Here is a 21,905-nt window from a genome sequence, read left to right on the forward strand (position 1 = left end):
TATTTAACAGCCACTCCCTCTTGGTTGCCAAAGGACTTTGTGCTGGACCCCAAAGTCTAGGGTCTCAAGTGGGCGCCCCAAGAACCCAGACTCCAGTCCAGTTGAAGCAACAGCATGAGGATTTATTAAGCTTCTATATAGAAGGGCTCCTCTGCTCCCAAGAGCAAGAGTCGCATCTTACTGCAGCCCCATAGGGGCTTTTAAAGGAAAAACCCACAAAACGCACAAGATTACAATTTCCATACAATTTTGTTTTACAAGATCATGGTCTGATCACAGAATGGGTACAGTCACGTCAGCATGTACATTCTTCCTGAAACCTCAAGGGGGGTATCAGGGCGGGAGTGGAGCTTACACAAAGGTCACAGTGGTCCTTCCTGGAACAACTATCCCAGTCACAGTTGAGCACATCTCTTAACAGAAATCTTTTTACATTGTTACATTGTGGCAGGGGTGATTGAGTAGTGGCTGAGTCAGGTTGCCCTTGGAATTTGATTTTTAGTTTCTCATTTCCTGGTGCTTGCAGTTTCTCTCTTCCTGAGGTTTGGGGGTGTAAGCCTGAAGGGCTAGGGTCTTTCATTTGTGTGTACAACCAGGCTGGGGCCAACAGCGTAAGCCTCCCCCTAGCTAATGCCAGCTGGAATGCACCTGCTCATGCCCCACCTCCCAGAACTCTTTCCAAAATCCACAGTCAGCTATAGGTAGTCTTCTGATATCAGCCCGAATGGCCTCTCGAGTCTTCACCCAGCTTTGACCTGAGTTAGGCACTGCCAGCTCCCAGCAGGCACCCCAAACACAGCAACCGGCATTTGATTGAGATCAGCGGGGCCCTGCAGTCTTGGGCCGCAGGGGCTACCCTCATAGGTGGAAGTGGGGGTGTGAAGGGTGGTGTGTTCTGCTAACCTATGGGGTTAGCACAGTGTTCATCCTGGTACATCAAGTCACCTGATAAGCAGACTTGGGTCTGTTGTTTGTTTCTTGAGAGGTTGGAGAGATGGCTTAGCAGGAAGGGTACTTGCCACCAAGGCTGACAACCGGAGTTGGTCAACCTAGGCCCCACACAGTGGAAGGACAGAACTGACTCCCACAAGTTGTCCTCTGATCTCCACATGTGTGCTGTGGCATATACACATCCACACAGATACACATCCACACAGATACACAAATCAACAGACCAATGTGAAAATAAATCACGAGACATCTAATTGACTACCAAGCCCGAACTCTGGTCAAGGTGGGACAATTTTCTGTAGCTATTCCCAGTAGCCATGTTTTAGGAAGTTGGCTCTGGATAGTTCATGCTTTCATCTATCACTGTCACTTTATTTAAACAGGGTCTCACTATGTATACAGGCTTGGTTGCCCTAGAGCTCACTATGTAGACCAGGCTGGTCTCAAGCTCAAGAGATCTGCCTGCTTCAGTCTCCTGAGTACTGGGATTAAAGTCATGTGCCACCATGCCTGGCTATCTGACATTTGTCCTTAATATTTTACAATGTTTATTTATATGTGGGGGAGGGTAGCCCCTTGAGAAGTTATAAGACGGCACTGGATTCACCAAAGCTAGAGTTACAGGTACTTGTAAGCTGTTTGATGTAGGTGCTAGGAACTAATATTTCTGGAAGAGCTGCAAGCACTGAATATTGCGCTATCCCTCCAGTCTTCACCTGACATTTGGGGTGGGGGGTGGGGGGGATTAGACAGAGTCTATATAGCCCTTGTTGTGTTGAAACTCATTATGTACACCAGGCTGACCTCAAACTAGGAGGGATTATCTCTGCCTCCTGAGTTCTGGTATTAATGGCATGTTCAATCAAGCCTGGTTTAAAAAAAAGTTATATGTATGGGTGTTTTTGTCAGCATGCCTATCTGTGCATCAGGTGCATGCCTGGTATCCAAGCAAGCAAAAAAGGATGTTGGATTTCCTGGGAGACTGGATATACAGATGGTTATGACCTACCATGTGAGTGATAGGAACTGAACCTGTCTTCTAGAAGAGCAGCCAGTGTTCTTAACTGCTGAGCCATCTCTCCAGCCCCATCACCTGACATTTCTTAAATACTTTCCAGTTGGTCCTAGGCTAGTGGGATGTGTGGAGCAGAACTCAGAGCTGGGAGGGACCAGCAGGCTGACAAATGACTTAGAAAGCCCTGCTGGGAGGCAGAGGATGGAGCCATGGAAGGTTCTTGAGCTCAGCACTGTTGGACCAGAGTGATTTGGCTGAAGCGACACAGGCAGGAGCTTCATCATGGCGGGTAGGGGAAAGAGACACACGTTGTAAGTCCATTCCTGCCCCAGGCCCCTCCAGACTAAGACGGCAAAAGAGAAAGCTAGCTCAGGCAGTCTCCAAGGGCAGAAATGGACCCAGCCAGTAGGGTCAATAGTGCTCAAAGCTGGCTGCCAGGCAGTCTGTCCTCGATGAGGCCACCCAGGCTTGCAGAAATGTCAAGAGCTTGTCTGTACTCTGAGCTGGCGTCACCTTTGCGTGGGAACAAAGCGCATGCTCATGCTGAGCCTGGGGGGGAGCAAGGAGGCTGGCAGTGATGTGTTCTTGTTTGGTTTCCAAATAGGGACCCAGAAGGAAGAATCGTGAGATTCCTGTGTCATAGGAAAGATTTGGGAGCCTGGCCAAAGGCGTCCATCTGGACTTGAGCTTAGAAGCCACTGCCCTGCGTCTGGACCCCTGCACGAAACTGCAGGTGGCCCAGCACCTGTGCAGCGAGGCTCTGGCTGAGTTACTAGACACAGTCCTGAGTTTGGTACTTGGCAGATCTTGTCTGACACTCTTGTGACCTGTCCCAGTCCCTGGACCATGTAGCAAGGCAGGACAGGGGTGGACTTACATCTCACTGTAAGACTGCCCACGGTGGTTGGACAATCCTATTAGGAAGCCATCCCTATCCTCATTTGGAGGATAAAAAACTAAGAGTCCTTTCCAGTGCCCTGCCCAAGGTCACACAACCGCCTCTTCATTTGTCCTAGTTGCTTAACCCCTGTAAGGGACCACTACATGCTAGGCACGGACCTCAGGGCTAGGCACAGCAGTGAATTTCTGAACGAAAGCTGAACGGGTAGCAGAGGAGGGTGGAGCGGGCCTCTCCCAGGAGTTGGCATTTATGCTGAGCCCCATGTGACAAGAGGATCCGGAGCGCTAAGAGATCATTGTTTTTCCTTTGAAGTCAGTGGGTGGGATCCTCTGGGTGGGCTCTCCTCCAGGAGGTCTGCCACCCTTGTCAATACGAACATCTGAGCGTCTTCAGCCTGGTGGGAGAGCCAGAAGCCATGCCTGGCCACAAGAAGCCTGGTGATACCCAAGGGCACTCTGGAGTCTTGACTAGGTCCAAGGACACTAACTCTGAGGACCTGACTCCAACTGGTCTGAGCCAAGCAGGTGTTTCAGGTAGCCTAGGGCTGAGTTATGGGAGGGTAAAAGGTACAAAGTACTCAAGAGTGTGAGCATCTCTGTCTGATCTAGCCTCAGGGAAGGTGAGACCAGGGGTGGAGAGAGCCCTAGACCAGCATAGGCCACTCGCCTACTTGGCCTTGACACTGCTGTCTAGCTCCTGAGGTTTTTCTGGTCTTAACACTGGGCTCCTCCTCAAGTTCAAAGGCTCCCAGACTCTTCCAGTCTGCCCCAGGCCATCTCACAACCAAGGGAGCCTGGGGGTTGAAAGAACATACCTCCCCCGACGAAAACAGGTTCACATGGTACCAGAGGCAGGTGGTACCAAAGCCAGGGTCTGACGGCACAGTGCCTCAGCCCTGTGAGAAAAGCTGGCCCTGAGCAGCATGTCTCGGGGTGTGGAGGGCCACAGTAGTCCTCAGGACCCCTGAGGGCAGAACTGGATAGGAGGAGGGAGCAGACTCTGACAGGAAGCTTTGCGAATACAGCCCTCTACTAAGAGCCTCTGCCCAGCAGAGGGGAGGATGTGGGACCCAGTGACTGTAGTGGACAGAGCCCAGCTTTGTTCCTGAGCAGACACAGCTTTTTAGCCTGCAGGCAGGGCAATCCTGAGAAGGATGAGTAAAGTCCTCGGATGAGAAGCAGCATGCTAAAGATATCCTTCAACCAAATAAAGCCAAATAAAACCAACCAACCAGCTGGTGAGGGGGCAAGGCCCCTGACCGGTGACCCACACACCCCACCCCCATCCCTGGGCTCGCTCCCCGGGGAGACCAGCAGCACTGGCCTCTTTAGCTCAGACGGCAGGCCTGTGGCAAAACCCAAGCTCCGTGGATGAGGGCAGTGATGTGGCACTCCATTTACCAGTGTGGTAGACTCGGTTCTCAAACCTCCTGAGCGGAACAGGAGGCAGCCACCTGGGCGCTTAGGTTCGAGACAGACAAGTGACACATCATTATCTTTAGTTCACTGAATCAGGAACATGGCTCTATTTCTAGAGACCAAACAGCACCACTTTCCTGGGGGAGAATCTCCTTTGTCCCAAGTCTTCGTGCATCGGCTGAACCTGCTCACCTGCAGGGCAGGCGGCTTCCTAGTGGAGAAGAGCAAAGAAGGCCTCCTCCTCCTCTGCTTCTACCCACCCCCGCAAGGAACCCCAGCTTCTCCTCGGCACTGGGGGAGCAGCCTCACTTTAGAGACATGGAATCTGAGTGAGAAGTGCTCTGAACTGGCCTTTGCCAACAGGAGACACACTGGACGCTGCCTAGCGGCTGCACACACTGAAAGAGGGTTACAGAACACCACAGTTACAAGGCCACAGATTGGAGCCTGGACTCCAGTCCTGATGGCAGGGCTCAGGCAAGGGAGCACCACGGCCTGCTTCCTCCTCTGAGCACGGGGGCGGCCATGCCGCAGGCAGCCATGTGGTTGCCCTCCTGATTGGAGGCAGGAAACTTCTGTGAACTGGTCCAACTCAGGGTCTGAGCGGCACCATCTTTCCCCTTCATGTCCAAAAACATCGTCCCATCCTCAGTGCCAGTGGCCTTTCTGGGTGGGCAAGAACTTCTCCCTCCCACAGCCACCTTCCACTCTCCTCTCCGCAGAGCCAGAGGCTTCATCATCGGCATGAAGTCACCGCACTCAGCACTCCCCATCAGTCTCCCAGTACCAGCTGGGAGGAGCGCTAGTGGGCATTTCCTTCAGACTTGGCCTGCCCTCACCATCTGCACCCCGTTGGGAAGCCGACTCCCCGGGTTAGCTCAGCTGCCAGCTGGCTGTCCTGCAGCCCAGGACTCACATTCCTTGGCCAGCTCTCTCTGGTCCTCCCCAGTCCTGCTCTCCTGTGGCTGTTACAGGCCCCACTGCTTCCCTGGCTTTCCTAAGCTTTTCCAGTGACAACCAGGGACAGGCACCCACTCCAACTGTTCTCTACTGTGGATCTAGGAGTGTAGGCTGAAAGAGGGGCAGGGGATAGCCATCCAGAGGCAAGGGGCACTAGCAGAGGTCCCGGGCTATTCCAGGGGAGGTTGAGGCAGGGAAGGCAATCTTGAGGAAGCAGTGTCTGTCAGGCCTGTGGTAGCTGGGGTCCACAGGACAGCTTCTTGCTATTCTTTGGACATGTCGGAGGCACTCTTGATGGTTTGCCAGCCACCTGCAGCTTCCACACTTGGCCCTGTCTAAGGATGCCTGTGGTCTGGCCTCCAGCCGCCGTGCGGACCAGCAATGCAGTCTGCACTCAGACCACCGCCCAGAGTCACGGTGTAGAACCTGCAGCACGTCAATGACTCGTTGCCCACTGGTTCCATGGCACCTGCAAAGGTCAAGAAGCTTGTCCTGCCTTGGCACTAGCCTTCTGTGCCTACACAAAGTTGCGCCAAGACTGCTCTAAGGCCAGACTAAGGTGCTGTCATCACGCTCTGCTCGCCGTGGTCCACACTCCAGAGGCGGTAAAACTCAGCAAAGTCCACATAGGGCTCAACACGGCCGTCCTCACCAGGTGGGAGTGAGTGAGCAGGTCTGGAGCGGAAGAGGCCCCCATCGGAGCTGGAGCTGCTGCTCTGCGTGTGTGTGTTGGTGGACTGGAGGGTCAGAGTGGGGCTCTGGCTGCAGAAGAAGAGGGGAAGGATCAGTCTGGGGTAGCTGCAGCAGGGACCCCAACTTCCAACCTAGAGACAAGAGTGGTTCTTTAGCCATGGGCCTCTCTGACAGAGATCTCGTAAAAGCCAGCTGGACAGATGTTCTTAGAGATAGATAAAAGGGCAAGTGTACTTATGTGGTTTTTTTTTGTTTTTTTTTTTTTTTTTTGAGAGTCTTGCTATATAGACAGAACTCTTGATCCTCTTTAACTCTCCCAAGCACTGGATCACTAGCATCCACCATGAACAGCCTTCAAACTGTGTTTTTCCTTTTCTGTATGTGTTGAGGGGTGCCCACAGAAGCCAGAAGGCAGCATCTGACCCACTGAATTGGAGTTACAGGTGGTTGTGAACCACCTGATACGGGTGCTGGGAACTGCTGCAGGCCGAAGGAATATATCATAAGAACTCAGCTGGTTATGGGAAAGTCACTATCTGGAGGAATCAGGGAATTCCTCCAGAGGAAGCCAAATACCAAGGAGTTTTTGGTGTTACTTGGCTTGTTGTATATCAGCTGTCTTCTGTTATGAAAATCATGTGTGCCTTCATAGTTTTCCCAATTGACTTTTCCCTAAGAAGGACTAACAGTGTAGACTGATCACTCTCTGGAATTGACATTCCAGGCATTTGGAGAACAGCCTCAGGAAAGGCTTTCTCTGGAATCAGATATCTCCCTTGGCCACTTTCAAGGAATACAGGAAACACCACCCAGGTGGGCACCCAACTTCCGAGGATAACAATGATAACAGCCCACCTACAAGTCTCCTGACTTAAATTCCACAAGGAGACACCGCTTGGGGGGGGGGGGCGGCCAACTTCCGAGGACTAACAATGATAACAGCCCACATGCAAGTCTCCTGACTTAAGGTAAATTCCACAAGGAGACACCACCTAGGAGAGGTGGACGTTAAGTAATAGCTTTACACAGTTTAGCTCGGACCCTCCCTTTATATACCGGGATTTCCATGGCACAAGGGGAGAAGAGAGAAGAGAATGGAAGAACTAGATGGGTAAGAACTTGAGAGGAACAAACTGAGATGGGGAAGAACTAGATTGAAGGGCTAGAAGAGAGGACTAGAGGAACGAGATGGAAGCTGAGGAAGAGCCAGATGGGGAAGAACAAGATGAGGAAGACCCAGATGAGAGAGAAGGAGATGGGAGAGAAGCTGATAGGGGAAAGAACTAGATAGATGAGAACCTAGAAGGGACAGAACTAGATGAAGGAATTAACATAGAACCTAGAGGGGACAGTAGATAAATATAGAGAAATCAGGCAAGAAGGAGCTAGACATGAGAGCAGAATAGAAGCTGTGTAGAGAGAGAACTATCACAGAATAATAAAGTGTATGAACTAGGAGTTTGGTGTACATAGATTCATTTCTTTTCATCAAAGATTAATTATCAGCTGGTTGTAGATTCTTCCCGGACCCTGGGAGGGGACTATCGAGGGGCTGGACCCCCATAGTCCCCGATAGGGAACCACTCAGGTCCTCTGCAAGAGCAACAAATGCTCTTCACCACCGAGCGATCTCTCCAGCCCATAGTGTTTCCACAGCACCCTTAACACTGTGGTAAGAGGAATGCTATTGGGGATTGAACCTAGGAGTTCATGCACGCTAGTCCACTGCCTGCTCACTAAGATACATCCACCAGTGGCCCACCTTTCTTCACAGAGCTTGCTATGACAGCTCAAGGCTGGCCTAGGCGACAGAATAAGGCTCCGAACCAGGAGAGGAGGAAGCTGTGAGGCTCGGGGAGTCAGACAGAGAAGCATGAACTCTTGCCTGGTCGGCTTTGTGGACACAGCTGGTGGTTTCCTGGGGAAGCCTGGTGGGGAGGAGAGTCTACCCTGATGGTGCTGGGACAACAAACGGCTACCCATGGTTCCCAGATGTCTGTCAGCCCCTCCCATCCAGAGGTGGCTGCAGGAACAGCAGCAGCAGCAGCAGCAAAGACTTAGGGACAGAAGGGAGGCCCTCTGAAGAGGCAGAGGCAAACAGGACACTCCCTCCCCGCCAGCCCTTCTAATTGGCCACATCCGGCTAAGCTCTATCCATGCAGAGGGGCTGGGTGTGGCAGCTGTATTATTCCATCAATGTAGGGCTGGAATGTGGAAACCAGATCCCCCTGGAGGGGCAGGGTGGGGGCAGGGTGCACAGTCACAGAAATCAAGGGGGAGGGTGGACCACAGACCTGTCTGGCAGGTCTGCACTTTGCCCCTCCTCTCAGGCCATGGCCTCCATCCCCATGCCCTTTAAACTAGACAGCTGCCAGGGATGGTAATGAGGGAGAGCAGCAGCAGCTCTGAGGAGCCAGTACAGGCCAGGCAATGTTCCCCAACTAGAGATGCATGAAACCAGTGACCCTGTGTCACAAGCTCCAGAACAGGAGGAAAACCAGAGAAGCTGCCCACGGATGAATGCTGGCCCGAAACACCATCAGTCAGCTGCCTCGCTCCTTTCTCAGGTCTCCTTCTCTACCCTGTCCTAGACCTCCACCTGCCCCAGGTCCAGTTTTAACACCTACTAGGACGAATGAATGTACAGCTCCTCCTGCCTGTGTCTGAGGAGACTCCTGTGGGGAACTGGAGAGGTCCAAGCCGCCAGGGTCCCCAGACCTCAGGGCCTCCCTCATCCCACCCTACTGGGCCCCAGGGCCTGGTTGCACAGCTCTCTCTGTCCAGGTCCCCAGGACTCTCTCCAGAGTACAACAGCTTACTTGGTGAGGGTGGGAGTGGCTTCATCCAGGGTGGAGGCACTGTGGGCGCCATTGACCATCTGGCCCTGAGAAGGCATGACCAGGGAGAGTGTCACACTGGTCTTGCTGGTGTTCTGGGCACTTGAGTAGGGCACAGAAACAGGGTACACACGGCCCCCTGCAATAGGAGAGAGAGAGAGCAGGAGGAATGGAGATAAGTCTGGAGGGAAGCAGGGCAGTGGGTTCGAGGCTGCTCTTAAGTGACAAGGGCTATGTGAGAGCTAAGAGGCACCTAAAGGTCCAGCATGGCCCTCCACCCTTGGGTAGATGTTCCTGAACGGCGGTCTCTTCCTGAATGGCAGTGAACCTCCCTCCAGCAAGGAAGCCCACTGAGGCTCGAGGCAGGAGTGGAAGGAAATGCTGGCTGGCCTAATGAAAGGGTTACTGCCTGGCTTTGCACAGATGCCCCAACCCAGAGGGTAGTCTGTTTCTAGCTGAGGCTGACCCAGTGAAAATATGGTTGCAATAACAGGCCAGAGGGACTCCGGGAACCCGGTGTCCATGGGAGGGCAAAACCATGCGGAGGCAGGAGTTCCAGAGTTTGCTTGTTTAAAAACAGAAGGAAATGGAGCCCTCAGGACCAGTACAGAAGGTCTGACCTCTGTCCAAGCAACTTTATTCAAGGACTAAAGAGGAAATAGGGACAGAGTGAAATGTCTCCTCAGCCCCAAGTGGTCCGACACAGTGCCAGGTTCTGGGGTGGACCATCTGCCCCCACACCTGACCTCATCCAGGTCCCATCATGCTAGAGCCTTTCCCTTTCCTGTTAGGGTTGCTAAAGAGGGTGAGAAGTGACCACGCTCCTGGCAGGGCACAGGCTAGGAGGCACTCCACCATCAATGGTGGCAACTATCACCTCTGCTACCTGCCTTTGTGATGGTACATGGTGTGCTCATGTATCAAGACTTTAGGGGTGGCCCAGGCCAGTGACATTATCCTCATTGTACAGACAAAAGGACTGAGGACGGACTTGCAGCTCAGAGTCTATACATCTGGCAGCCTGTGCTGAGCAAGGCCAGGCCACTGGCTCCACCTGCATCCCCAGCAGTGAGCTCACCTCATCCCACTCTGCAGCCTCCAGCCCAGGACTCATCTTAGGTGCTCCTGTCTGGACAGCAGATGGCATACATACCTGGGGCCGGGGTTGGTGCAGGCTGGCTCATTTCACCCAGTGGGTAGCCAAAGTTCCTCACCAGCAGGGTCATGTCCTCATGCCGTGGGCAGAACTTGGCACGCTCCCCACCACTGGCAAAGGTGTCACTGTGGATACGCTTCACGCGGTCTACCACAGCCTGGGCCACTGCATCCAGGGAGGTCTGCTTAGCAAACTCGGTGTCAATCATTGCGGCAATCTCCTGGGGGTGTGGAGGGAGAACTTGATGGGGAATGCAGGGTGGCCCAGGGGAAGGCGCCAAAATTCCAGGGCCCAGTGTAGGAGACTTAGGGATCACTAGCCTAGTAGGTGAAGGAAGTCTCTGCCAGTGAAACTGTAATCTGAGCTTTTCAAGCTGTTCAGGATAATCCTTCTGGAACACACTGAGTAGAAAAGGTGTGGGAGCCTGTGATCGCTCTACTGGCTTCCACGCCTCTAAATGGGTAACATCCACCTCAGTGGGATTACATAACCTAACGGATGCAAGGGCGCTCTGAGGACTGCTAAGAAATGCAGGGCAAAGGCTGTGATTATGCCATCTTCCCGGAGAAAACACCTACTTTACGTGCAAGGCATTTTGTCAGGAACTGCCCTCCAAGAAGTCCTCTGTCTGGTGTATTCTAGAACCTAGTAGATGCTTCTCAGTGCATCTATTGTGAAGACCAAAAGGGAAAGAAAAAAAAAAAAAAATCACACTGAATGATCAAAAGCTCAGCAGATGTGGTGGTATATATGTTTGTACTCCAGCCCTCAAGAGGCAGACACAGGGGGATCACTGCAAGTTCCAGGCCACACATAGTGAGAGCCTGTCTCAAAAAACAAAAATGAACAAACAAAACCAAACAAAAAGACCAAAAGCACAAACTCACGTCCTCTGCCTGATGACGGGCTGTCACACCCTGGGGTGGGGGGTGGGGAGGACCAGGACCTGGCACTGAGGTGTGGCTGTGTCTGGCCCGCCACACCACCTGAGACAGGATCCTAGACCTCCTCTGTGAGGAAGTCACCACTGGCCCTCTATGCTACAGGCTGCTGGAGTGAAGGATGAAATACAATGGGCAGGAAACCCTGGACACAGGGACTAGGTGACAGTCAGGCTTTAGTGAGCGGAGGAAGCGAACTGAGTGCTATGGGACACACCTGTGAACCCCAGCACTCAGGAGGCAGAGGCAGGAGGATTCCAAATTTAAGGCCAGCCTGGACTACACCACTAGTTTTAAGCTAGCTTAGGCTACAGAGCAAGATTCCATCTCAAAATGGAGAAAGAAAGAAAGAAAGAAAGAAAGAAAGAAAGAAAGAAAGGAAGGAAGGAAGGAAGGAAGGAAGGAAGGAAGGAAGGAAGGAAGGAAGGAAGGAAGGAAGGAAGAAGCAAAGCAAAGCAGAGAAGGATAAAGGATTACCTTCTCACACGTACAAGAAGCACACCACACAAAGAGGAGCGGGCAGATCTGACTGAACTCAAGGTACAGGCAGCTCCCCTTCAAATGCTCGCCCAGCATTGTGTCACAGGCCTTGTTCCTTGCTACCTGAGGAGCTGGGGCAGGAGGATGCTGTTTGAGGCCTGCCTGGTTTACAAAGTAGGTTCAAGCCTAGCTTAGGCAACGGCTTGTCTCTAAACAAAACCAGAACGGGCTGTGCCTGTAACTCAGAGGTAGAGTGCCCGCCAAGCAGCTCAGGGCCCCGAGTTAACACACAGGTCCTGTGTCACCCTGGAAGTCTCTCTGACGGCCACTGTCTGTCTGTCTTGTATCTCTACGGTGTGGAGAAATAAGGAGCTCCCAGTGGCTGAGTAATTTTGTCCTCTCACCGTGGAGCTCCCCATAGTCCCCAGAGGGAGAATCTGCCCCACGGGAGGCGAAGGTAGCCCTAGGCCCAGTGGGAAGGGAAATGAGACCAAAGCCTAGCAGCATTCTGGGCAGCAGGCCATGGCCCTTTTCTTTTCTTTTCCTTTCTTTTCAGTTTATTTTATGTATGAGTGCTCTATCTGCATGTATACCTTGTGCCACAAGAGGGCATCAGCTCTCACTAGAGATGGTTGTGGGCTACTGTGTGGTTGCTGGGAACTGAACTCAGGACCTCTGGAAGAGCAGCTAGTGCTCTTAACCACTGAGCCATCTCTTCAGTCCTGTCAAGGCCCTTTCTGACTCTGTTACCTTCCTTTCCTGAAGCCCCAGGGGCAGTACAGTTCCCATCTTTGTGCTTCAGGTCCTGGCTTTGAGCCCTAAAAATATGTCTGGTGACAGTACTTGAGAATCAGGGCTCCGGGTCACCAGCACACTGCCCATGGGTTGGCCTGCTATGCTCCATGCCACTTGCTTGCCCTACCCAGCTCACCTGGTTGGCCTGCCCGGGTCCATGGGCTGCCTCCAGGGCCTTGTACAGTCCCTCGGACATCAGCACCAGGAAGCCTGTCACGCCATCCAGAGGCTGTGCGCCATGGATTTCCGGCTCCGCGATGATGGGTTTGGACTTGGCAGCACTATGGGAGAGTGGAGTGAGGGCTTGGTGTGGAAAGGCCCCCAGGGGGCACTGCTTCTGCTGAGGGTAAGAGTCTACACTCAGAACAGAAAACATTTGACTTCACAAGAGGGAAAGTAGAGCTGTCTCCGGAGGCAGCCCCTAAAGTAAAGCCCAGGGGCATGAAGGCAAAGGTCAGAGGGCAGGTCAGGGCTCCACTCTGGGCTTCCTGCCACAGCCTGGTGTGCGGCAGGGCGGGGTGGGAACGGAGCATCAAAATGGCTGTTACTTATGTACGCATTAACTGACAAGGTCTCGAGTAGCCTCCGCTGATTTACAATTATGTACCCAAGGATGACTTCGGGTTCCTGATGTTCCTGCCTCTACCTGTCAAGTGCTGGATGACAAACCTGGACCACCACGGCACCTGGCTGGGAGGTTATCTTTCAAAAGCCTGTATGTCAGCTGGGTGATGCCACGGATGCCTGTATTCTCAGTACTTGGGCAGCTGTGACAGGAGGAGGATGTCACAGTCAACACAACACAGGCACTACTATGGGTCATCTCAGTCTGGGTCACTAGTAAGAGCTATTTTGAAATAAAAAAATAAATTTAAAAGCAAATAAAAGCCCATCCTCTTGCTATAACTTGAACTCTGACAAGACAGTATCTATTTCAACTAAGATCCCATATAATACTGTGGCAGATGTGTGTCAATCATTAAATTATAGTGTGAAAACACTCTAGCACATGTGTCCTGTGAGGACATTTATGACAAAACACTGCGAGGAGGGAAGTCTGGCAACATCCACAGTGTCATTACCCGGGGTTGCTCAGGTAGATGCTGACACAGCCATCTGCTGGAGTCACCGAGTCTGTTACAAGGCAGGACAGCAGCTCAAGGCAGCTGTGCAGGTGTGGAGGGACAGACACCTTCATGGAAGCAGAGGCACGTGACCTGTCCTGACCACCGAGCTGCTCCTTGTCATGTCAGTTAGATATTCATAAAGTGGTTCAGGGAGAAGACAGAGGTAGAGCTTGGGGGTGCACCCTCGCTCCCATGACACACAGAAGCACACAGTGCATGTGTGTGTGTGCTTCGACATCTGGAGGCAGGACACAGAAGGGATGAGCAGCCTTGGGGTGGGTGGGGGGGTCTGGCTTGGGAAGGAAGGCTGCACACATCCTTTCTGAGTGTTTTAAGTCACAGACCTCCTACCCCATGAAGTAAACAGAACCCTGCAAACTAGGGGCAAAGCTTTCCAATACTGGACATTCAGATTCTGGGAGGAGAAGGAATGTTAACTTAGCCAGGAAGCCTGGCCTTGCTGAGGGAGTCTCTGGTAAATTTTTCTCGCTGTGACACAATGCTGGAGTGGCACCACCTGGGCGCTTGTGAGAAGTTCCCCACCACAGCTAGCCAGAGGTGAAGGGCTGCCTGGGCCCATCACCAATACCATGACTGGCCAGGGTCCTGAATGTCTCCATGCCTCAGTTTCCCCTCATGGACATGCCTGTGGGTTAATGACAGGACCCAGCTTAGAGGGTCTGAGTAGGAGGTGAACAAGAGGTCATGCATAAGGAGTGAGCACACGAGGCACAGCAAAGGCCCACCAGGACCATCACTGCCATGGGGACTTGGGTAGCCCCAGAGGGAACGGCTGAGTCATCCCCCCCAGCTCTACCTGGCCTAAGTCACAGACAGGGACTAAGAGCCCTTTGGTCTTGTCAGCTCCTGTTGACACCGGCACCACCGCACACTGTCACTGGACCCTCCCGCCAGGCTCTGTGGCACTTTTGCTGCCCTGGACTTGGTCAGTTCCCTCCTCGACCCTTGTGGGCCTCGCTCACAGGACCAGACTGCTGGCCTGGGCCCACTCCACACGCAGCTCTCTGGAGGTAGAAAGTATCTTCTAGGGCCCATAGCACCCCCGCCGCCACTGCAGCCTGGGATCTGTTTTTACCCCAGCTCCTCTGGTCTCACAAATGGCTGGGGCTGCAGGGATGACCACCTACCTGAGCAGGTCAATGTCAGTGTAGCCGTATTTGACCTTGTAATCCCCAATGCGCCTGGTGCTCTCCTGTCCACAGATGACGCCCACCTGCTTGACCTTCCCTGCATCCAAACCTACCGAAGAGAGGACAACTCAACAGGCCCCTTTCTCCTCAGTGAAGAGTAGAAGGGGATGGTGACGAGACGGCCACACACCCAGTGAGTGAGGACAAAATAAAGCGAAATGTAAACGATGCCCAGGTACCACAGAGCGCAACAACCCAGTGTCCCCGTTCTCAGTCCCTAACCTTAACAGAACAACCCTCATTCAGGCCCTGCTATGGCTGGAAGGTGTCAGTCCCCATGGCCTCGTGTGTCTGAGCTTAGCTCCTAGCTGGTGGTGCTGTTCCTGGAGGCTATGGAACCTTTTGGATATGGGGTCTAGCTGGTAGCAGGACTGCAGAGTGGGCTTTGGAAGGTATAGGCTAACCAGCTTCTGGTCCTCTCTTCGCTTCCTGATTTGCTAAGATGTAATAATTAGCCGTCACAGAACCCTGCCGCCACAGGTGGAGACTCAGCCACCATGCCTTCCCATCATGATGGACAGTATCCCTTTACAGGATTAGTCAAAAAAGCCCTTTCTCTCTTCAGCTACTTCTGTCAGGCATCTGGCTGCAGTGAAGAGAAAAGTAACTCAATTGCAGGCTTCTCCCTGAAGGCGCTGTAGCACTAGTCAGTGCAGTCCTGTCTGCCTCTGCCTGCCTCTGCCCAAAGCCCAGAAGGCAGCCATGTCTGCAGGGCTGGGAGGGAAGGGAAGGCTCCAGCCACACTGGGACTGCAGGGCTTCTCTGCTCTCTTGGAATCTCTCAGGAACAGGGATCTGTGCCCACTACGTGCCAGGCACTCCTCTGGGAAGCAGTTTACACTCACTAACTCTCCAAAGGGGGTTACCACCACCCTCAGCGCAGATGAAGAGGTCCCCACGTCACAAGGGTCCAGCAGCAGATGCAGCCCTGGCTACAGGCCGAGTCCTTCTGGCATGCACCTCCCTCTCCCAGTCACCAGAGGAAGGTGCAGAGGGAGCCCAGGAGCTGGCGTTCCTGTTCCCACAGGTCCCCGAGCCCCGCCTCCCCACTCACCCAGCTGTGAAAGGCGAAAGAGCTCATCCTCGTTCTCCGCGGTGTGGTCCACGTTCAGCTGTGTCACCTGCAGCCCATCCACCGTAGATTTGCACAGGAGGGCCCGGTTTGTACCTGCGGCACAGTGTGACCAAGAGTAAGCCGAGGGAGACACAGCACCCACTGACACAACAGGGGAGACAAGCAGACGTCACACACCAAGGGGCTCAGACACGGCGGCGATTCGCCAAGCAAGGACAGCTGAGTCAGGACGGAAGCAGGCTACATGTTACAGTGTGCTCAGAGGACTGAGCTTACTAAGACACCTGTCCTTAGGGACCCATACCAAGTCTTCAGATCATCATGGCACAGTCTCTGTGGTTGCTCTCAAACCATTTGGGAAGAAGGGGCTCCGGAGGAAACAAGACTGGCCACAGGACAGTAACTGTCGGGGCTGGAAATGGGCATGGCGCTTCACTAACTACTATTTACCAGCCGTTTGACATTCTGCAAGTTGATCCCTAAGGAAATCTTAAGAAAAGGAGGAAGAAGAGCTGGAGAGATGGCTCAGCGGTTAAGAGCACTGGCTGCTCTTCCAGAGGACCTGGGTTCAATTCTTAGCACCCACATGGTAGCTCACAATGGTCTGTAACTCCAGTTCCAGGGGATCTGACACCTTCACACCAATGCACATAAAATAAATTTAAACAAACTATTAAAAAGAAAGAAAGAGAGAGAGAGAGAGAGAGAGAGAGAGAGAGAGAGAGAGAGAGAGAGAGAAAGAGAGAAAGAAAGAAAGAAAGAAAGAGCAGGCTGGAGAGATGGCTTAGAGGTTAAGAGCACTGGCTGTTCTTCCAGAGGTCCCGAGTTCAATTCCCAGCAATCACATGGTGGCTCACAACCATCTGTAATGAGATCTGGTGCCCTCTTCTGGTCTGGTGCCCTCTTCTGGTGTGCAGGCATACACACAGAACACTGTATACATAATAAATAAAGTCTTATTTTTATTTTTTTTTAAAGATTTATTTATTTATTATATATACAGGAGAGGGTGACAGATCTCATTACAGATGGTTGTGAGCCACCATGTGGTTGCTGGGAATTGAACTCAGGACCTCTGGAAGAGCAATCGGTGCTCTTAACCTCTGAGCCATCTCTCCAGCCCCAATAAATAAAATCTTAAAAAAAAAGCGGGGAGAAGTGAGTCAGGAATGCCATGAGCCCTAATGGTGGTTTGAAAGAAAATGGCCCCCAAAGGGAAAGGCACTAATGGGGGGTGTGGTTTTGTTGGAGGAAGTGTGTCACTATGGAGGTGGGCTTTGAAGTCTCATATAAGCTCAAGATATCATCCAGTGAGACAGTCTACTTTCTGTTGCCTTCTGATCGAGATGCAGCCAGCACCATGTCTATCTGCATGCTCCCCTGAACTCTAAGTTGCCACTCCAATTAAACATGGTTCCTTTATAAGAGTTGCTGTGGTCATGGTGTCTCTTACAGCCCTTACAGTGACATGCATCCTGCACCAGTTCTTGGGTCCCCTGACAGGCCCTCCTCTGGCCTTAAATACCAATGTCCCTATCACCCAGCTTCCTGCTGTTTTGGAGAGTGCAAAGCAGGCCTTCACTCTAGGTAACTTCTTTGAAAAGAAGCAGCCATGGGGCGGGAGGTGTTGGGAGCATAGAGGTTCTTACACTCGTAGATAACACTAGGGAAATCAGGAATGTCAGACATGCAGGTTGTCTCTTCAAAGGAACAGATACATAACCTGTTTGCCACCCAGAAAGCTGGAAACAGAGGTACTTAACAGCCTAGATGACCTCTGTGCTATCTTTAGGGCCAGGTCATGCGAGGCTCCTCCAGGACCTGACTGAAGTGGTTAATAGCTCAGACGACCTCTGAGCTATCTGTGTGTCCAAGACCACACCAGATCCTTCCCTAGGTCCTTAACAAATGTAGCCTATCTATAGAACACATTTTCATGGAAGAAGTGACTTGTACTTGGAAAAGTTTCACCGGGTGTGGTGGCACATGCCTTTAATCCCAGCACTTGGAAGGCAGAGGCAGGGGATCTCTGTAAGTTCAAGACCAGCCTGATCTACATAGTGAGTTCCAGGACAGCCAGGAGAGACCCTATCTCAAAAAAAAAAAAAAAAAAAAAAAAAAGGAATGAAAAGAGTTTTGATATAATTATACTTTACTGTGCACACGGGACTGTGTTATACTTGGAAACATTTTTCCGAACTGTACTCTACTTAAATATGCCTAAAATAAACGCCTGGTGTCAGACTTTAGCACAGTGGTTCTCAACCTTCCTAAAGCTGATACTCGTTAATACAGTTCCTCATGTTGGAATGACCCAACCATAAAAGTATTTTATTGCCACTTCATAACTGATTTTGCTACTGTTATGAATCATAATGTAAATATTTATGTCCTCTGATGGTCTTAGGCAATCCCCGTGAAAGGGTTGTTTGACCCCTAGGTTGAGAGACATTGCTCTAAAAGTCTGCACCAACAACAGGCTACTGAATCCTGTTGAGCTGGATTTGCCTCACAGGGATTGGATCATTACTCTGCTAGCCCTGGTGTCTGCAGAGACCCACACAGAGATGGCTCAGCACTGGCTGTTCTTCCAAAGGATGCAGTTCTGTTCCCAGGACCCACATGGTGGCTCATAAACCATCTTTAACTCCAGTTCCAGGGGATCAGATGCCCACTTCTAGCCTCCACAAGCACCAGGCACACATGTGGTACACAGACACACATGTAGACAAAGCACTCACACATAAATTAAAAACAAAAATAAAATGGATGCAATTCATCCAAAGCCAGGACACCTGCCCTGCCTCATCTGCTCGCCTTCCATCTGGGGTTGACACATACAACAGCGTGAGGGGGAAACAGGCCCAGCAGCCCTGGGAAGCTCGGGGTATGCACGTACAGAACACAGGTGGGTGTGGGCGGGTGGTGGCTCACCAACATTGGCGACGTAGAGCTTGTTGTTGAGAAGGACTGCCACGACGGCCATGGCCCCTCCTGAAATCTCCCTCTCCAATGCCTTGAGTCTCTCAAGGATCTTCTGATACTGAGGTGGCAACTGGTGTTGGGGCACACCCTGTAAGTCATCATCAAGAGAGATCAGAGCAGCACAGGTGTCTGAGGACCATCTTACCAATCCTCTCTTTCCCTGAAGATAAAGCATGTGAGGGCCCTGAGCAGCCAAGACAGACAGATGACAAACAGCAAAGACAAAGCCAGGCTGGATACCTGTAGGATGCCTGGGAAGGCCACTGGTGCTTTAACCTGAAGGTGATCCTGACTCTGGACTGAACCAGATAACAGAACCTAGAAAGGCCTTTCCTTCCACCGATTTCTGCTACCCAAAGATGATCCTTGGAAAAAAGCTGCCCACTGTTGGCCAAGAGTCCCCACAGGGATACACTCACAGCCATCCCAGCCTCCCCATCAGGATGCTGCCTCATGATTCCTCCTGCAGGCCTTCTGTGCCCGTGGGTGACGAGCGACACAGAGGATTAGTGCTGGTACCCAGCAGTACAGACAGGCCATTACCTCTGGCAGCTGGGACTGGAGGCTGGCCTTCTCAGCCAAGGCATCATCGATGGACTCCAGGAAGCTCCGCTCTACCACATCGAAGGCCTGAAGGGACACAGGGCAAGGCAAGGGCTGGCTCAAACAATACCATCACCTCCTGCTAAGATGTCCCTATGGAGAGTAACAGATCCACGGCATTCATGGCAGATCCCACGTGAGGGGTGGGTGACACACATCACTTCTGCCTCACATGTGGGCCTTCCTGTCCACTGTTTGACAAAGACCTTTAGCTGTGGGATGGGAGAAGGGTGCTACCTAGGCAGCCTGCGAAGGAATCAGAGAGGCAGGAGGAAGGGCCAAGTCCTGTGCTCAAGACTGGTGAGGTGTAACCTCCAGCGCTGCACACTGGGGTTCGTGTGAAGTGAGAGACTCTCCCACAGCACCGGGCTCAGAGAAGTGCTTGGTCAACGAGTCTGTGGTGACATGGAGACCTCTGCTGAAGAGGCCTTGGTCAGGACCTGATGGACACTGGGGAAGCAGAAAGCTTCCCGTGGTACAGCCTCTGCAAAACTCCAGTCTAGGAGCCCTGAGGCCACGGAGAACGGGAAAAGGCTGGGGCAATTTCTCAAAGACCAAGAGGCCTTCCTGGGTAGAAGGAAATCCCAGCACACTAACAAAAGAAACACAGCCCTGGCCAGTGAGGTGTAGGCCAGAACCGGAGTGGGGATAGTTGCTGAACACGCAGGATGCCGTCAGCACTGGAGAATGAGCACCTAACCACATCCCAAGCAAAGAGGTCACTGGTAAGGACCTTATCCTCCCAGGGCCTCCATTCTCCACTCCAGGTGATGCCTCCTCCCAAGTCAGCCCTGCTACCAATGGAAAAACTGCTGCTCTCCGCCTGCCCTAGACTCCTGGGGGGCAAGGAACCCTTGCTACTATCAACTGTACCCAGAATTGATCTTTGGTAGGGGATGAAAAAGCAGGTAATCTTCAAATCACCCTGTCCACATTTAGAGCTGCAGGGCCCAAGTTCCAGAGAAGAGAGGCCACTGGCAGCCAGCCCAACCCCTTACCTGCAGCAGGACCCGCCGCACATCAGCCTCAGTGTGTTCAGTGTTGAGCTGACCCAGCAGCAGCTCTGCAGAGAGCCTCTGGGCCACGAAGTTGGTCACCCGGTTGCCATCATAGCCATTGAAGACCCCATACAGGAAGCAGTTGTTTTCACTTCTAGCAGAGGGAGGGCAGGAAGAGGGCTGAGACCAGGGCATGAAGGGGATGGGGAAGGAGGAACGGAATCGGGGAGGGACTAAAGGCAGAAAAGGCTTCAGGTATTCATCTAGGCCCCACATGGTGGCCATCATTGCACCATGAAAATGACCTGCTTGCTGATCCCTCCCTCTCAGCCTACTCCATCCCTACCCCACAGCAGGCCCTTGGCTTAACTAGACATGGAAAGGACCACAGTAGTGGTCACTTCCCACAGGCCCCACTTCACAGGCAAGCCTCGTACACGGTAGTGGCAAGACAGAATCTTTTCTTGCTCATGAACAGACCTTCTCTGTCCAATACAGCAACGCCACACATACCTGAACTTGAGCCAGTTGTCCTCTGGAGGGTGGCTCTCGATGCCCTTACCATCAGCAGAATAGCTACGGTTGGAAGCTGAACCGACTCCAGAGAGATGACAGAGTGGCAGGTCATCCGTCCAGCTTGGCTGCTGCTCCTGGGACACACCAGGCAATGTGAAAGCCTGTCATCTTCCCCAGGTCCCATTGCACCTGCTTCTCCAAGTCCCACAAGATGGTTTTGTCTGGGAAATGGCGCTTCTCTGAAGAGACCCTTACAAAAAGGTTTCCTGTTTTCATGGTGTACCCACAAACTGGTTCCCATGGAAATCCTAAAACGGCAGCATTCCCAGGTGGAAAGCTCAGCATGGCTTCTCAGAGAGAGCTGCACTACAAGGTGGGAAATGCTAGTGCAGCACACAGGCCTAAGCCCAACTTAGAGGACTCTTTGGTCACACTCTTCCCACAAAGGTCCTGACTGGGCAGCACGAAGGAAACCAAGTGCAGAACGCTGCCCCGGCGGCACAATGCCTGACCGGGGTGCAGCCTGGGTTGTCTGTGTTAGAAACAGCTTCCCACACATGCTCTCAGGAAGGTAGCTGGGACCTGGCCTTCAGAAACCCCAGCCTGCAGGTCAGTGTGTCATCCTTCCTGATATGGAGGCCTCCACCTGTGTCCCTTCCCATCTCCCCCACCACATCTTCTTCAACAGCTGCGGCCTGAAGGACCATGCACACCCTTTTTCTTGTCCACCAAGAATTCTGGGATCACCGACTGAGGGGTCACTGCCTAGTGTACTCATACCGCACCCTGGTTCCATCTCTCATGCCTACAGTTGACTTTTATCCCATCCTACCAGATCTCAAACCAAGATGTTTTGCACAATAACTGCAGACACACACACACACACACACACACACACACACACACACACACTCTCCCTCCCTCCCTCGAAGTTTTGGCCTAAACATCCAACATCCAATTCTTTTTTCTTTTTCTTTCTTTTTTTTTTTCAATACAAGATTTCTCTGTATAGCCCTGACTGTCCTGGAACTCGTCCTGTAGATCAGGCCTGCATCTGCCTCCAGAGAGCTGGGGTTAAAGGCTTGTGCCACCACTGCCAGGCAAACATCCAAACTCTTAATTTTGTAAGGTTCCTAGAGGTGGCTCATAAGCATCTGTAGTTTCTTTTATTTCCTTCTCTTCCTCTTTCCTTTTGGAGGTAGGACTTATTAGTAGGCAAGACACAGCAGTAGGAAGCAGCACAA

The 21,905-nt window shown here is 52.3% G+C and overlaps 1 protein-coding gene across 1 annotated transcript in view; it reads right to left on the minus strand.

Annotated features, from left to right (window-relative positions):
* Nucleotides 1–4,358: 4,358 nt before the first annotated feature.
* The window catches only part of Tab1 (TGF-beta activated kinase 1 (MAP3K7) binding protein 1), a 38,799-nt gene continuing 21,252 nt past the window's right edge, over nt 4,359–21,905 (minus strand). Inside the window, exons 2-11 of the mRNA XM_059246941.1 lie at nt 20,659–20,795; nt 20,146–20,299; nt 19,088–19,174; nt 18,494–18,632; nt 15,539–15,652; nt 14,423–14,534; nt 12,284–12,428; nt 9,929–10,151; nt 8,758–8,914; nt 4,359–6,007 (exon numbers count right to left, since the gene is read on the minus strand). Coding sequence (XP_059102924.1) covers nt 5,800–6,007; nt 8,758–8,914; nt 9,929–10,151; nt 12,284–12,428; nt 14,423–14,534; nt 15,539–15,652; nt 18,494–18,632; nt 19,088–19,174; nt 20,146–20,299; nt 20,659–20,795 — 1,476 coding nt within the window. The 3' untranslated portion in view covers nt 4,359–5,799. The remainder of the gene's footprint in view (nt 6,008–8,757; nt 8,915–9,928; nt 10,152–12,283; nt 12,429–14,422; nt 14,535–15,538; nt 15,653–18,493; nt 18,633–19,087; nt 19,175–20,145; nt 20,300–20,658; nt 20,796–21,905) is intronic.

Source organism: Peromyscus eremicus, chromosome 20, assembly GCF_949786415.1.
Source record: "Peromyscus eremicus chromosome 20, PerEre_H2_v1, whole genome shotgun sequence".
Classification (NCBI taxonomy): Eukaryota; Metazoa; Chordata; class Mammalia; order Rodentia; family Cricetidae; genus Peromyscus; species Peromyscus eremicus.